Source organism: Chrysochloris asiatica, unplaced genomic scaffold (assembly GCF_000296735.1).
Source record: "Chrysochloris asiatica unplaced genomic scaffold, ChrAsi1.0 scaffold00211, whole genome shotgun sequence".
NCBI lineage: Eukaryota > Metazoa > Chordata > Mammalia > Afrosoricida > Chrysochloridae > Chrysochloris > Chrysochloris asiatica.
In genome coordinates this window covers 4,703,737-4,715,317 of record NW_006408729.1, presented here as the reverse complement: position 1 = coordinate 4,715,317, position 11,581 = coordinate 4,703,737, and the positions used below count along the sequence as shown (strand labels likewise).

Here is an 11,581-nt window from a genome sequence, read left to right as displayed (position 1 = left end):
CACTCCTCAGAAACCCTATACAGGATCTCTATAGGTCGGAACCAACTTGATGGCACTTAACAATAACAATAATCAGCTACATATCAAGTAGTCTTCTAACTATTCTAATCATGCTATTGAACATTCCACTCAAAACTGCTGTGATCCAATCATTTCACTTAAGCGAGTGATGTATCTTGGTGAGAAAAAGATTCTGAACTATCAATGTGGTTCCTATCAGATATCATTTTCTTGGTCTGGTAAGTATGCAGAAAAGCAGCAGTGGAACAGCAATGCACCATAAAAACAACTGGTTCCAGGGAGACAGCCTGACAATTTCCTCCTCATGTCTGTGGCATCATTCTGTCACCTAACATTGTTTGCTCTATAGTCTACTTGCTATTCTCCGAAGTATAGAACACTGTCTGCCTTGCTATAGTTCACTCTGGTCAATGAATTCCCAGCTGACAAGCACAACCACTCTTCAGGATTAAATCTGCTAGAGCCTGGGTTGTGATTGAGATGTAATTCCAAGTGGAAGGGACCAACTCAGTGCTAACCCCAGGCAATGCAGTGCATAATGGCTAGAAAGCCAACACTAGAGGCTGTGACTAGCTGGTGTGGTGCTGCAGGATAATGCATTGGATTGCAAGGTCAGTTTGTAACACAAGGTCAGTGGTTCAAACCCACCAGCTGCTCCTTGGAAACCCTAGACAGGGTTACTATGAGTTGGAACTGACTCTAAAAGAACTTAACAACAACAACCTGCCTCAGTTTACTAATCTGATTTTTCCCTTCCCGTTTCAGAGAAAAAAATCCAGGAATGGATTTACATGTACCCATATGGTTGATTAAAGTGGTTAGGTGGCATTATTAATCATCAGAAAGAAGATGGTATTTACTGTGTGTCAATTTGTTACTTAAACATAAATTACCCCTTTCATCAACACTAAAAAATGTGCTTGTTTTATTTGAGCTAACATTGTAAGAAATGATTTCTAGTGTTAGCAAAAAAAGAGAGTTTGGGGGGAAGGAGTGCATAAAATGGGCTCTATGCACAGCCCACAACACACTGTACCTCAGCACCCATTGCTTCTGAGTGAATCCTGACTCACAGCAATTCCATGTGTGTCAGAGTAGAACTGCACTCCACTTCAGTGACTGGCTTTTCAGAACCAGTCACTAACTCATCAGGCAGGCATTTCTTTTGAGGACTCTCTTGGTGGATTTGAACTTCCAACCTTTTAGTTAGCAGTTGAATGCTTTAACCATTTTCACCACCTAGAGTCTTCAAGCACATTAACTCATGCTTATAAATACTTGGCAGTACAGAATTATAGAATCCAAGCCTATTTTTCAAAGCTAATTTGGTAAAAATTAGGCTTAAGTGCTCCTCTTTGCCATGAGGATAGTCAGAGGAGAATACCTGCAGTGGAGCACTGAATTATTGAGAAGAATCAAAAACCTTTTGAAGCCTTTTAAAACAGCACATGCTGGGGAACTGAGCTCTTATTTAAGGATTTTTCTAAACTAACCGTATCATACTCATGAGAGAATATTTTCTATTTAACACTTTGACCTGATTTTGGAGGTGGAGAAGAGGGCTGTGTGTATGTACTTGCATGTACACATGTGGATACGAACGTGTGTCTTACTTTCTGCACTACTGATATTTTCACTTTATTTTACATTTAATGAATACATAGTTGAAGCATGGGTTAACAGAAAGAGCGCTTATGTTGAATATCAGCACAGCCATTTATTATGTGTGTGAAGCTACTGAATCTCAGTTTCCACACTCATTAAATGAGAATATCTACAAGTTCCTTGCAGAGTTGTGAGGAATAAATAAGACTACTTACATAATGTGAATAATAGCATTTACCAACATGCAAGCAAGGTGTAGCTTCCTTAACCCTCAATTAAAAACAACAACAACAACAAAAGGCAACGTCGTCTCAGTAAGTATATTTTTATAAATTATGATGATAATATCACTGAGACATCTCAAAGCCTCTCGGAGGTCAGGATCTAATAAAAATGGATCATTTTTCCATATGAGGCCATCATAGTCTGCCATTTCTTCATAAACAAAATCTATGGGCTTTTATACAAGAGAGAAATAAAGTTTTCTTGCTCAAATCTTCATTAAGTTTGGTGTGATGTTAGCGCTAATTGATATGAAGCTCTTATATAGGGGACACTAAGCTTCTGTTCTGCGGGAGAAAGATGAGGCTTTCTACTCCCGTAAAGATTTACACCCTCGGAAACCCTATACAGGGTCGCTATGGGTCGGAACCGACTCGATGGCACATAACAACAACAACAACAAGCTTCTGTTAAGGAAAATGGAAAAACTTAGGAATGGTGATGATTGAACCACATAATGAACACAGTTAATGTCTCAACTGTACATGTAAAGATTGTTGAAATGGTAAATATTTTACTACATATATACTTATCACAATAAAGGGAGGGAAGAAGGGAGGGAGGAGGGAAAGGCGGAAGGGGGAAGGAGGGAAGGAAAGAAGAAGGTATATACACACAAACACACACACACATACATACATAAATACATAAGGGAGCTTAAAAAAATTCTACTATCTCTTAATTCCATTTTTCCACAAACTTTTTGAAGCTTCTGTATATATTCAATTTCTCTTTCCTACCAGTCAAATTAGTCAAGTTGGATTCCTGGTGTGGCACTGTAGGATCAGTACTGAACTGCAAGCCACAAGGTTGGCAGTTCAAACCCATCAGCTGCTCCTTGGAAACCAAGTTGCTATGGAATTATTCTATGGCTCTTACCAGAAACAACCAGTTTACTGGTCAAATTAGCCCATAAAAGCATTTTATTTATTTAATAATTGTATATATAGTGTACATGCACAATAATATTTGTTTACCAAATACAAGAATTACAATAAATTTTCTTTTTTCTTTTGTATTTACACACGTCTTCCTTCTCCGCAGGAATAAATAAGACATTTATGATCTTTAAATGATCAACATATTGCTAGAAATACTTAATTCTATATATTATTTTTCCAATTATTAGAATGATTATCCCCAAACTAAAATTGGCATGATAATTTTAAAAACAAATGTTTAAGGGTGATAGGCTTTTCAATAATAAGTACTACTATAGTAAATAAAGCACTAAGATGTGTATTTCAAAATCAAATTCTTTTTTTGTTAGGATTATTATGATCATGTGATGGTGGTTGTGAAATCTATAAAAACTTTTTAAAGTGTTTTATTGTGAATTATGTGATAGTTTACATGCGAGAACATTAGTTTTACATTCATCCTATCGTATATTGTTTCATTGCTATTGTTACAATCCATTCCATGCATCATCAACCACTAAAGGGTATGCACTACAAGCCTGCCTCCCGGTCCTCAGCACACAGTCCCTCTCCCTCTCTGTGTATGAAGTTCCCAACTGCTCCATCTCTCTACATCATCTCTCTGCCTCTATCTCAGGTATCACTGCTTCTCTATGTAAGGTAACACTCTCTGCTCTTCTCCCTTAATGGTCCCAGGAACCTCCGCTCCTAGGCTCAAGAGTTAATCACTTCCCTTCTTGCTACTTAACTTCTATTTTTAAAAGTGTTTCTCCTTTTTATAGGTTTGTTTGACAGTGCATAATGTCAATTACAGCATAAACTCTGATTCTTTAAAACTTAACCTCACTTCATACCATTTATTTCAACAAATACTTAATGAGGGCCTAATATGTATGAGGAGGTAGGTCCTGGTGTGGCGCTGTGAGTTAATGCGCCAGACTGCAAAGCCACTTGAACTGTAAGGTCGATGGTTCAAGCTCACCAGCTGCTCCTTGGAAACCCTATACAGGGTTGCTATGGGTTGGAATCGACTCAATGGCACTTAACAACAACAATATGTATGAGAAACTATGCTTGGGACCAGGGAAAACAAACATGAAATCAAACAAGGTCTTTGCCCTTATTTCAGATGTAATTTCTACTTACCTAAAGTAAATATAGCTGAGAAATGGAAAACATCAGCTACTCAAGTGTTATGTTTTGTTTTAATTAATGCATTTGACAAACTTCATTAGTTATAGGATATATGTCAAAAAGAAATCAAACCAAAATAACAAAATATAGCAGCTGTAAGTATACACACCTATATTCATACAACAAACGCATAACTGCAATATGCTATTAATTGATGGACAGTGTATTACCTCTCAATCATAAGGTATAAACATAAAAACATGTTCCTGGTTATCATATCAATCTTGGTTAGTTCTTTCAAGAGGAAGTAGGAAACATTATGTAATCTACAATAAGATAAATTTTTACAAATTTGAATTTTTATAAAACACATAAAAACAATAAGCTTACTATTAGTTCTTTCTTGGCATCCCATGCTAAAAAACAATGGGAATGAAAGAAAATAAGATATATAATAATCTTTGAATTATGTATAGCAGAGTTCATTACTATGAACTAGAGATTTCCTTGAGATTGTAAGACTTATCACTATTTTACTAAGACATCATTGGATCCACAGGTAAGGAGAGTTAAGTAGAAATGATGAGGACTTACTTCGATACTGAAGTACCCTCTGTCAACATAGTCCCCTAAGAAGAGGTAGCGGGTGTTGGCAGGAGATCCCCCCACTTCGAAGAGCTTCATCAAGTCAAAGAACTGTCCATGAATGTCCCCACAAACTGAAAGAAACAATTAAAATGTTTGTTAAGTGAATTTTGTTACATAATGTATTCACATCATGTTGAAACTCTGAACCAGTAACAAAATCATTACATTTTAGGTCCCCCCAAAAAAGAGACCTTTTATAGAACAGAAAAGTGAGACCAAAGCTAATTATCTTAGCTCCAAATTCTACAGTGGCTGTAACATCCAGATCTACCAGTTTATAGGTTAACTGCAATAATAACAACAATAATAGCTACCATGATAGTTCACTTAGTATCCTTTTGTTAGACTTTAATAGGAAAATACATACATGTTTTCTAATTTAATCCTAACAATGTCAAGGAATTGATTTTCACATTGCATATATGAGGTTTAAGGCAAACAGAGGTTTAGAAACTGAGGTCTATTCTTGAACATTACATGCTATTGCCTTCTAAAGGAAAAAAGAAGGTTGTGGTGTATAATTAATCTGTATTTTAGTGTACCTAAAATATTAGCTATGGAGTCCTGGTGTGGCGCTGTGGGTTAATGCGCCAGACTGCAAAGCCGTTTGAACTGCAAGGTCGGCGGTTCAAGCTCACAAGCTGCTCCTTGGAAGCCCTATACAGGGTCGCTATGCATCAGGACCAACTCAGTGGCACTTCACAACAACAACAAAATATCAGCTAGAAGTCACATCACTATTGTATGTACCATTAAGAAAAAAGAAACAGCTCTGACAACATACTTTTTAATATCAGACAATAAAAATGGAAAAACCAACCAAACAAACATGTTTTAGCAACTATAAAATAGAAGAAAATGAGAAAATAACATCACTGGGAACTATTGATTTGTCAAATTTCTCAAATTCCATTTTAAACCAACATTTTTGAAAATGTCATTAAGTCTCACTTAAAAAAAAAAAAAAAAAAAAAAAAGACTCACTTATTCATCAGTATGCTTTATTTCCCTTAATACTTTCAAAGGCCAAAATCATAAACATTATTATCTCAATTACACAGGTGAGGAAACTGTCTAAGGAAGCAAGGTTGAGTTAGCTTGGCAGAGTTATTGTTATAAATGAACAATCCGCGGTTTAAATTCAAATCTCCCCTACCGAGAGCCTTTGCTGTCTACCAGCATACTATCTCTTGTTTATGATCATTGTATTGTGGCTGTTTCTGGGGCACTAAATGTTTCAGAAAATGAATGTATTAGTGAACATGAAATCAGGAGACTGTTACCGTAATAAACATAATATGCTACAAATATAAGGAAGTCACCGAAATTCTTTAAAATTCATTCCTTTTCCTGATTCACATGGAAAGACAGAAGAATGAGTCAAAGGAGTTAGGTGATAGAATAACACTAAAAGAATTGATGAAATAAAAATGCTACCTACATCTCCGTTTTTATCATCAATGCTATAAATACAAAAACATTAACTGAGATTTTGGACTATGGATTAGATAGGAAGTTATTTCAACAACTAATATAAAATTGTAGCATAATTTGGCAACCAGAATTTGCAAACGCTATCATTTATAATTTATATATTATAAATAACTGTTGTTTTTGTTGTAGTTAAGTGTTGTCGAATTGGTTCTGACTCATAGTGACCCTGTATAGGGTTTCTGAGGAGCAGTTAGTGGGTTTGAACTGTCAAACTTGTGGGTCACACTTCAGTGCTAATCCCACAGCACCACATTTGCTGTTATTAAGTGCCGTTCCGTAGGTTCTGACTCATAGCAACCCTTTATACAGTTTCCAAGGAACATCTGGAGGATTTGAACTGCCAACCTTGAAATTCAAACCAACCTTGTGACCCAGTGCTTATTCTACAGCGCCAATACATAATGTTATTGTTGTTGTTGTGAAGTGCCGTCGACTTGATTCCGGCCCATAGCAACCCTGTATCAGGTTTCCAAGGAGCAGCTGGTGAGCTTGAACTGCCGACCTTGCAGTTCAATAGGTTAAGAGTCCAATAAATGTTATTCTTGTTAAGAACCATCTAGTTAGTTGCAACTCATAGCATCCCTGTATAGGGCTTCTGTGGAGCAATTGTTGAGTTTGAACCACTAACCATGCGGTTCAAACAGACCTTGTTATCGAGCACTTATCCTACACAGCACCACACCAGGACTCCTTACTGTTGTTGTTGTTATGTGCCATTGAGTAGGTTCCGACCCATAGAGACCCTGAACAGGGTTTCTGAGACTGTAAATCTTTATGGGTCCAGAAAGCCTAATATTTCTACCGCGAAGCAGCTGGCAGTTTTGAACTGCTAACCTTGCGGTTCGCAGTCCGATTCATAACCACTACTCCAGACTATTTACTAAGTACTAGGAAATACAAACATTAAGAATTATTTTTCTCTTGTTTGAAAACCAAAGTCCATTATCAACATGCAGTTATATAAAAATTAAAAGTTCAGATCTTTCTGGTTTATAATAAATACGTATTAACAGATTATCTCAAAGATATACAAGATTCCCTGAAATTACTGGATCTTGACTTGATGGTGTAAAATACAAAGTGACTGCTGAAAAGTACAGCATGGAAAACAAAATACCTTGCAATTCAGTTAAAATGTCTGATCTTTGCATTATCGTATACTTATTTCAGAACAGACCACAACTGATACCATATTTTTAGAGCAATGATCACATAACATTCAGCAAAGAAAAGCAACTTGTGTGCATTAATACGTGCATGCTAACACATGCACACATGCACCCACACACAGAGATTAATCAAAGAAAATAGTAACTCAAGTAAATCATAACTGAAAAATGTAAGTATTTTATAAGTGTATTTAAGGATTTACAAGATTATTGGTGTGGCACTGTGGGATAAAGCACTGGACCACGTGGTCGGGGTTCAAACTCACCAGCCACTGTTTGGAAACCCTATACAGAGTTGCTATGAGTCAGAAAAGACTCGACGACACTTAACAACAACAAGATTAATTTAAAATAACACATTTTGATAATTAATTGTTCCAGTTCCAATCTTGTTCACTGCATGCCAGTTTTCTCTGTCTCAAGTTAAGCCCGGTTTTTTTTCTTTGATGTGCATTCTGGCTCATTTCGATCTCTTGGTGTCAGTTAAATGCTACATGACCAATCTCTTTCTTGAACAACCTATATAAAGCAGCTACGTCTCTTCACAATCATTCATCATCCTATTACCTTTTCTGACTTTTTTCACATTACTTACTAGTTGATTTACACTAGTATCATCTTTCCCTCCAATTTTTCTCACTAGAATATGCCTTACAGCTGTTGTTATGTCAAGTGCCATTGAGTCTGTCCCAAATTATAGTCACACTGATGGGATTTCCGAGGACTGGCTGGTGGGTTTGAACCACCAACCTTGTGGTCTACCTAGCACATTATCCTGCAGCGTCACACCAGAACTCCCACTGGAATATGTCTTCTTCCCACTGGAACATGTCTTCCAGTGGATTCCCATTTATATGAAGGGGCTTTAAAAGGTTGGTGGAAAATGGAATTAAGAGATAAGGAAATATTTCTTTGGAAATTTTCAAAGCCCCCTCCATAATGGCCCCACATGAGCACAGCAGAACTGCTCCACGGTTTTCAAGGCTGTACCTTTCTGAAGCAGATCACCAAGACTGTCTCCTGAGTTGCCTCTGTGTGGGTTTGAACTACCAACCTGTTGCCTTGTAGTCAAGTGCTTAACTGTTTGTACCACTCAGGGACTCCACTGGTGTGAAATTAGGATTTCATTATTATTTGAAGAGATCATATTCAAGTGATAGCTTGAACAAGTCAGGGAGGAAATGGTGAACCAAAGAAGACTGATGATGAATAGCAAAATTTGAGGGGCATTGATTGTAACTATTACTCAAGCCTTGTTGATTATGACTGACAGCTCTGAAGGACCTATGAGGCTTGATTGTATTATATTCCACTTGACTTGGTTTTGACAGTGCATGTAAAATAAGCTGGCTTTGAGCAGTTCTATTTTACCTTCAAGACAGGATCACATTTCAGCTACACACTCTTGCTTTGTGCATATTCCGAACCCTCTATTATTTGCTTTCATTTCCAATAGAACACTGCTGGTGGACAGAATATCCTATTCTACTACATTAGCGCTGACTGATGTGGGATGTACCAAAAGGATAGAAACATAATACAGGTAATAAAAACACTGTTAATACTCTGCCAAAACAACCATCTATCTGGCAAATATGGAATATATGTATGCTTCATATCAATATTCTTGATGTGTCAAATTAACAGAGTTAAATACCATAACTCTCTAAATGTCTGGCAGATATATGCAAAGTTCTTTTCATAATCCATTAAAGGTATAATGTTAATTTTTCCAGACCAAATCAAGACGTATTTTTTTTTTTAACTCAAGACCTCAGGTGTGATGAGAAAAAATATACGAGGGTATGTAAAAAAATTATCCACACTCTGGTTATATTAAAATGCCAGTCCACAGCTGATGGCAGTGAGCGTGCATGTTAAATGATCCTGTTGAGTAGACGACTGTGGATTGTGTGGCAAATCATTGATAATCAGCCATGGCTCTGCCAATGAAATAAAGCAGACAGACTTGGGCTTTGAAAAGTTTGTGCAGTATGGGTACCGAAACAACTCACATAAACGGACAACTGCAAACAAAATTCGGATAAATTCTTAAAGGAAGATAAAAGTTTCTTTAAAAAATCCTTACTGGTGACGAGACCTGGATTCATCACTATGAGCGTGTGAGTAAACAGTAGAGTATGGAATGGAAACATCCTCAATTGTCGACCAAGTAAATGGTCAAAAGTCAACCATCAGCTGGAAAATTGATGCTTACATTTTCTGAAATTCTCTAAGGCCAGTATTGGAGCACTATGAAAACGGTTCAACAATTAACAGTGCTCTTTACAGTGAGATGCTCACTGAAGACCTGAAGCCTAAACTTCTGATTAAATGTTGTGGTTGTTAAGTGCCATGGAGTCCATCACGACTCTTTAGTGACTCTGTAAAGGGCTTCCAAGGAGCAGTTAGTGAGCTGGAACCTCTGACTTGTGATTCAAACTGACCTTTAATTTCAGTGCATTATCCTGCAGTGCTATACCCAGACTCTGATTAAATGTAGAGGACTGCTATCCAATGGCTTAGTGACCTTGCATGACAATGTACATGCCCATATCTCTGCCCACACTGTTGACAGTCTGCAAAAACTTCTTTTTGAGGTGTGAACGCATCTTCCTTATAGTCCTGATTTTGCTCCACTGGACTTCCACCTGTCTAGTTCCCTGAAAGGAGCCCTGTGAGGATGAAGATTCACCTCTGGTGAAGAAGAAAGACAGTAGTACGTTTGTGGTTCACAGTTCAGGCAGCAGAGAATATTTTTTAATAAGGGAATATACAAAATATACACATGGACAAAGTGTATTGTAAAGTAAAGAAATTATGCCAAAAAATCATGCATTTGTCTTTTCTAAAAGTTGATTAAAAGAAATTCTACAGCCAGAGTACAGACAATTTTTGACACTCCTTGTGTGTTACTAGAACAAAGATTTAGATTTTCATTTGATTGAATTTCAACAAGTTACACTTTGTCCCTTTTAAAAAATTATAAAAACATTACATGGACAAATGCTTTTAAAAACTGCCCCATCTCTGTCCACTCCAGTCTCATGTCCTTTAACTTTTAACAGTGAACATTCCATATATTTTTTTATGCTTATATAAATATGTTACTATATAAAACTCACAAGGACCAACGTATAGCCTTATGTACATGAACACAATAATTCGTATGGACTATGCATGTAATTTTACCTAAGAAGACCAAAAGTTCATTGTAACTCTCACCACTCACAATGCTATTCTATGTTTGAGGACAAAAATTCATTACTAACATCAGATAATAAGGACTGTTGTAATGAGTGATTCTTCATTACACTGATGGCATGAAGTCACAACTCAAAGAGAAGCAAGTGAAGTAATTTTACCTGTTATTCAAGTTAATATTTTCTAGAATTATAAAGTTGTTACCCACATAGTGCTGTATTTTAATCCACATGGCTATAGAAAATGGCACCTGTTTCACAGCATGAAGGGATGAGTTTGCCTAAATGATTATAAAAAAATCTATCCAACTCACTATTTTTTACCACACAGAGGCTACACCCTGGATTTTTATATTAAGACATAGGTATAAAAAGGTATGATAAGTTCATCCTTTAGACTTTCTGAGAATTTGAACCATTTTAAGCGAATGACAGACATATATTTTTCAGAAGACAACAAGTTGTTCGGAAGACAAAGTATATCCCTCTACAGTCAAGTGTTTTATGAGTCTTTCAGTATACTTTTTTTCCATCAGAAAGTCCTGGTTTTGTTTAAAGTGGTGTCAACTTTTTACGGGGGTAATAATGTATAAGCATTGCCACTCTTTTCTCCTCTTTGCCACTGTTATTATTTCTAATCGATTCACAGGCTGATACACCACATGTGATGATTATTTTCCTGAGAGAAGTAGTCCTCCATTTGTTTCTGTACAGGAAAAGTGAAAACTTCCAGATACAAAGAAAAGTTTAATATGTTTAATAAGAACCAACTCAAGGACATCTAACAACAATAGCAACCAGAAAAAAAACCTAATAAGCAACTACTTTTGTGTCACTGAATTTTAATACTCCATGATTTCCAGTCCACTTTAAGTGAAACGGTCACTGAAATGATTGTCACACATGACTGGAATGTACAACTTCTGGTCTAAGTTTAAGCCTATTAGAGTTGTTGTTGTTAGGTTCCATAGAGTCAGTACTGACTCATAGCAACCCTATGCGCAACAGAATGACACATTGCTTGGTTCTGGCTAACCTCACAACTGTTGCCATGCTTGGTCCAGTTGATGTTGCCACTTTGACAATCCATCTCACTGGCGGTCTT

The 11,581-nt window shown here is 36.7% G+C and overlaps 1 protein-coding gene across 3 annotated transcripts in view; it reads right to left on the bottom strand.

Moving 5' to 3' along the window:
* LOC102839900 (serine/threonine-protein phosphatase 2B catalytic subunit alpha isoform-like) overlaps positions 1 to 11,581 on the bottom strand; it is a 449,181-nt gene that overhangs the window by 118,622 nt on the left and 318,978 nt on the right. For all 3 annotated transcript variants that reach the window (XM_006872721.1, XM_006872720.1, XM_006872722.1), the window contains one exon: positions 4,557 to 4,681. In XM_006872721.1, the coding sequence (XP_006872783.1) occupies positions 4,557 to 4,681 (125 nt within the window). The remainder of the gene's footprint in view (positions 1 to 4,556; positions 4,682 to 11,581) is intronic.